Genomic DNA, 6332 nt, shown 5'->3' on the forward strand with positions numbered 1-6332 from the left:
GAACAGCGAGGCCTTTGTCTGACTGATGTCTGCGGGCGACGCCCAGCAGCAGCCAGGTGAGTGACAATCCCACAGCGTCACCTAACCTCACAATCAGCCAATCACACGTGGCGTTCAACGGACAAGAACAGACATGAACAGGGAAGGTGGTCTGTTTGACTCATCAGGGAGAGTCTCAGGCACTGTGATCGTCTTGAGCAGTGTGTCTTGTTTGCTCTTGTGCGTTGTGCCGTCACTGACACAGACCTGACACACACAGAGCGTAGGAGGACAGTGTTCTGTCAGTTCAGCATCTGCTGTACAGTAGCTTCACCCTGCTCCTCCGCACAAACAGTGATGGTGGTGTACTCTAGTTTGAGACTCTAGTGTGCACTTTACATTAGACTAAAGAAGAAGCATGGATTCATGAAGTCCATTTTATAAGTCAAACCTGGCCCAAACCATCGGGTACCAACAGGTCCCATGGGGCTCAGGTCAGGTATCCACCCTCTATTCTCTACAGTCAGACTGGTAGCCTTGTACTCACACAGGCATCCTGCTGGAGATTCTGTAAGAACTGCTTTGCAGGCAGCAAGAAGTGGAGCAGGTAGCGGAGTCCGTCTCCTCGGAAGCAGCTCTCCACCACGTGGAGGACCTGACAAAGGACGGTCCCGGATGTGGCCTGGAAGGGCGGGTAGAGGGCAGATAGTGCTTTCTGAATGCACCGGTCCAGAGATTCAGAGTCCTGAGAGGAAAAAACAAGCCTGGGTTAGATGTCAGTCTGTAGCTTCACTGCACTCTTAATCTAGTTTAGCTAGAGCCTTTCATGCTACTACTTAACCCTTCACTAAGATACAAGAATTATGACTTGTTTTATACCTTTAACTTCAAATGCTCACTAAACCCGCCCTTATCAGATGACTGACTACACCCACTCCAAACCAGAGCTGTACCTGATCTTACAAGGTAATCTCAGATGGCTAGAATGAAGCATCAGCAGGATTCCCATAGTCTGATAATGAGATAATTCCAGATAATTTCAGATCACTTAAAGTAATATCATTTAAGATGCCCATGGAAAACTGTAGTCAGCTTTAGGTCCAGACCCTGGGTTACTCCTGTGTCTTCTAACCCCAAAACTCCTAAACCCTGATCCCAGTGCATGACTGAGATAAGATTAAGCAAGTGTGAGAGGCAAGATGAGCACAACACATGATGTTACAACAGAGACTGTGTGTGTTTTTTTGTTTACAGGATATCAGCTACTGTTAAAGGCGCCACACCTCTGCATCACATTGCAGTCACACAAGAACATCCACATCTCGAACATGTCTTCTGCCGCAGATGAAAGCTCAACATTAGACATTAGCAGACATGGTGGTCACCAGAGCCACCAGTGTTTCCAGTATGACCAAGCACAGCAGTTTCGTCTGCTATTCTTGCCATGTCCTGTACCACAGCCTGCTGTCATCTGTCACACACTGCTGCACTGCTGCTCTCACACACAGTGCAGCATGTGTTCATTCTCTGAGTGCACAGCCAAAAACAAGTTCAACATTTTGGGCTAACCAATGAGGACACACCTGGCAAGCTCTGCAGGACTGGCAGGGAGGCTCCATCTGCTGCGATGAGAACAGGAAATGTAACTAGGTGCAGTGGTGTAGAGATGGGTCAGGTAAAAATATCAGACTGCACAGGCCGCTTGGGTCCAGACTGAGCGAGCTCATATGCTGACTTTAGCAGTTTTATCCTCCATACATCTTTCTGTTCACAAGAATGTGGGTCCAGGTTCCTTCCTTGTCTTCCTATTTAAGATGATAAAATTTCATTACCACTACTTTAAACCAAACTGACCAGCAAAACAAGCAACAGACATGGTCAGTGGTGGATGGAAGTGAAGCGAGTTGAGAACATTTTATTAGCCAAAATGGGAAACACTAACAGAACCGCATCTTGAAATATCAGTGCAGCTGATTCAGAGATGCGTGATGGACGTGCAGACAGTGACATGTCAAACGGAGACTCGCAGCAACTCTGAGGCCTGATGACCCCTGGTCAGCATGTGTATCACATGGGCTCTGGGGAAGGAGCTGCTTGCTACACTCAGTATTTTAATACATCTATTATGAACTATTTATCGATGTATGGTAGACGGATGTGGTCATGAGAATGGACAACTTATGTTTTTATATTTGCACTGATCAGATGTGGCACATCTAATTTTGTTGTACTTGCGTATAATGACAAAGTATTCATTCATTCATTCGTTGTCCTGCCCACCCAGCAACATAGCCCGTGTTCTTCAGCCTGTGTTGAGCTGAATATTCTGAATGTGACTCACACAACAACTGGCAGCCAAATGTAGTGCGGAGGACAATATTAGCAGAAGAAGGTCAAATGACACTGGGCTGCAGGGGGTGAGGGCGGGGGGGCTTCTGTTCTGCTGAAAAGCACCATGACTGATTGACATCTCAGATCATGAGTCCAAGCAGCTGACGCCAGCAGAGACAGAACTTCCTTTGGCTCAGAGCTAGCACAGCCACATGTATTTCATACAGCACTGACAACACTGAAGCTCCAGAAATTGAAAACTGGATCAAATCAGAACAGACAGACACAGCAGTAAACTAGGGCTGTGACATGTACCAGTATAATTCCTCTCCATGATAACTTGTCTTCTCTCTGTGTTGATAAGGTGTGTAATAACTAGGCACGTAATGTTCAGAAAGTCCACATTCTGGTTCAGACCACGGTTTTCTGGGCATAAGCCCAACACTAATCCCCAGCCTGGCACACGTGCATGCTGCTACTTTGTGCCATCATGTAATGTTACTTTTAATTTGTATTTTAATGCATCTTTTTGTGTGGACTTTGCTAATCACTTTGAATTGCCTTTGTGTATGAAAATGTGCTATATTATGAACAAACAAGTTACCAACAATGTGTAACAGTAAAAAGATGAAGAGCCTTTTACAGAACTGTGTAGAGTTTTAATTAACTGATGACTTGTAGAAGAATACATGAAACACATTGTGAAGACAAACTGTGTCAGAAACAGCCTTTCATATGGCAGTCCACAACTACAACCAGCAGTTCCAGTCTCACACTGACCAGAATACTGAGTGGATACACTAACACGTATCCTCCTGTCTGCCACCTGTACAACAGGTGCAGAAGCATTTTACTTTCTGTGTTCAGCCACACCTTTGCTTTTTTAAAACTGTGTTATTCATGTACAGTGAGTCAGCAACAGTCACTGCTGCAGCCTCAGTGTATCATGGTGAAGAGATCCACTGTGACTCAAACATTCATGCATGCTATGTCAGAGGCAAGTACAAAGGGTGGAAACACAGAGAATGTGTTCCACCACTGGCCAGAAGCTGTGTAGGAAGAACACGGGCACGTGTTAGACCAACAACAAGTAAACAAACTCTTTAGTTCAGAACATTATCACCTGCAGACACACTGACCATAAAGTAAACGCTGGAACACAGTGACGGAGGCAGGTCCACAGACATGATGCCAAACTGCTGACAAGGAGCAACTTGTGAATAAAAGAAATGTTTATTTTTTTGTCTACTTCACTAGTACAGTTTAATGTTTGATAAAGTTGTACCTGTTGGATCAATGTTTGTTTGCACAGCTGTCAGGACCAAAGGCCAATGGGGACAAAAACATATTGTTGAATGGTTGTTTTCATATCGTTAGCACAAAAACACAGTTCAATATTGTGATATAGTTTTTAGTCTACATCGCCCAGCCCTGGAACATACAGTGTGAAATGCATTTGAGTAACATCTACAGTTGGTCAACAACAATGGGAACTACCGAAATCTCTCAAACTTCCCTTCAGACAAATAAGATGTTATTAGTTTTGCTTCTTCCATGCTGTGTTTCAGTCAGCAACAAGGACACCAGGTGAAAAATGTACACATGGTAAATAAGCACAAGGAGTGTTAAGTCCTGCTATAGGACTGAGGTTCCCATGGGAGACAGACGCCAACCACTCTGACGCCCTGCTCAATAGAAACTTCATTATCCCCCACACATCAGACTTCTGTGATAAAACACTTTTTAAAAACTGTTATTTTGCTCTACAGTGTTTCTTTCAGCTCAGGCTCGTATTCAGAGCACAACAGAAAAGGCCTCATTTCCAGGTCACCAACAAAGCAAACTGACAATTATAAGGAGGTCAAAGGTCACAGGTCAAAGCAATGAATTTAAAGTTCCTTTCTCCCATGTGCCTTCATATACACAGGCAACAAAAAAACTCTGAATCTATGAAGAAAAAAAAATCAAATGTAAAACTCTGCAGCACTTTGAGCAATTTGTCCTCAAACAGTCATGGCCATAAAATACTGGCACCCCTGCATTTCCGACAGATAATGCACCACTTCTCCTAGAAAATTGTTGCAGTCACAAATTCTTTGGTATTCTCATGTCAAGCGCATCATTCTGCCGTTTTCAGAAAACAAACTGAAGCCTTCAAAGAAAAGACCACGGTCCCTACAGTCTAATAATGAAATTCAGAGAGAGAGAGACAATAAATGGGAAAAAATCACTTGTTGAGCAAGTTTCCACCTCCTTTTATGTAGTCACTGTAGTGCTCTGTAGCCTAACAGTCAACATGATGGCGACTATGATGATGATGATAATTAGGGCTGTGATATTTCAAATATAAAATAATGAGTTCAAGTAAAACATTTCCAGCAAGCAAACAGGCCAACAGGTGATCAACCTAATTTGCCTGTGGTGATTACACTTCAAATGGACCAAAGGAAAAAAATAAACTTGAAGCGTAAAAAAGGGGTCATGGGATGATGCTAGTCTGTGGTCGGTGTGGATCAACACATATACTGGAAATCTCTGTTTTGTGAGATGGGCGAGTGATGACCTGGAGATAAATGTTACAATGACAGTTTTAGGGAGATTGTTTTGTCTGCCCATTATTTTTACAGTGAGAGCATCGTTTGTGCATAAGCTGTTTATTTTGCAGTCGCACCCAGTGCGACCTTTGAAAATAAGTCTGTTGCACCTTAAATAAATTTGGAGCCCTGTTATAATAAAAATGGGGGGCCAAATATACCTGGGCGGCTCACCCAAGTAAAGTCTATGTGCAGGAAATACTGCAGTAGAACTCTAGTTACTGCTAATGTGACACACAAAATTCAAGTTACTCCCAAACTAAAATTATATTACTTCAATACAAAAGGTAAAATCATGACCATGGTAGGTCGCTAAACATCCACAAGGAAGAAAGCCACATCTTAATCCAATCAGAATCCTTTGGCTGCTTTTAACTAGAGATGGTACCGGGTGGGATATTAACATCATTCACTCAGATATCGGACGGACAGGGCTGATCCATAATCCAGTCTGCAGCTTGAGCTGGACCATGAACCTGCTGTAAACTAAACTAAACTAACACAACACAAGACACGCCACCAATTCAGATTACATTCCACATCTTAAAATAAATCTGCAGGAACTTCAGTCTGTAACCGAGTGAGCAAATAATGAGCTGTTGGCTTGACTAAAATGCTGTTTGCTTGGAGTTATTTTAGAGTGGAAATGCCAAAAAGCAAGACAGCTACTTGTAAAGTGTGTAAAGCCAGCATGCCGAGGGATGGAAGTACGATTGGGTAGTGCAGTACAACCAATTTAATCAAGAACTGAAAATGCATAAACTTTCAGCAGATAACCCAAAAGCTAAGGGGATTACAGAGACGCTGCTCAGCTTCATCAAACTTAATGGCCAAGCACTATTTGTGGATTTCACGGCCTGTTGGAGCATGTAGAGCCCAGGTATAATCTACTACCCAGGAAATGCATTTTAGAGACTGCTGTACTCGAACTATACAACTGAGTGTCGTCACTGTTCGTGGCTCAGTTAGAAGATGTTAAAGCCATGAGCTTCACAACTGATATTTGGAGCTCAGATGTGAGCAGCATCGAAGGTGACCCCCTCTATTCAGCTACCACTTTACTGTAGCCTCGGCACAAAGACAGTACTATTTGGAAATGAAATAAGGGGAAAAACAGCCTGGTGGTTAAACTGCTGAACTACAGTGGGTACGGAAAGTATTCAGACCCCCTTAAATTTTTCACTCTTTGTTATATTGCAGCCATATGCTAAAATCATTTAAGTTCATTTGTTTCCTCATTAATGTACACACAGCACCCCATATTGACAGAAAAACACAGAATTTGACATTTTTGCAGATTTATTAAAAAAGAAAAACTGAAATATCACATGGTCATAAGTATTCAGACCCTTTGCTCAGTATTTAGTAGAAGCACCCTTTTGAGCTAATACAGCCATGAGTCTTTTTGGGAATGATGCAACAAGTTTT

The 6332-nt window shown here is 42.9% G+C and overlaps 1 protein-coding gene across 1 annotated transcript in view; it reads right to left on the reverse strand.

Annotated features, from left to right (window-relative positions):
- Positions 1-6332, reverse strand: part of LOC109961652 (uncharacterized) — a gene marked incomplete at its 3' end in the record, with an annotated part of 68347 nt that overhangs the window by 22108 nt on the left and 39907 nt on the right. Inside the window, exons 4-5 of the mRNA XM_020602659.1 lie at positions 1563-1784; positions 527-724 (exon numbers count right to left, since the gene is read on the reverse strand). Coding sequence (XP_020458315.1) covers positions 527-724; positions 1563-1598 — 234 coding nt within the window. The remainder of the gene's footprint in view (positions 1-526; positions 725-1562; positions 1785-6332) is intronic.

Source organism: Monopterus albus, unplaced genomic scaffold, assembly GCF_001952655.1.
Source record: "Monopterus albus unplaced genomic scaffold, M_albus_1.0 scaffold57.1, whole genome shotgun sequence".
In the NCBI taxonomy this organism is placed as follows: Eukaryota; Metazoa; Chordata; class Actinopteri; order Synbranchiformes; family Synbranchidae; genus Monopterus; species Monopterus albus.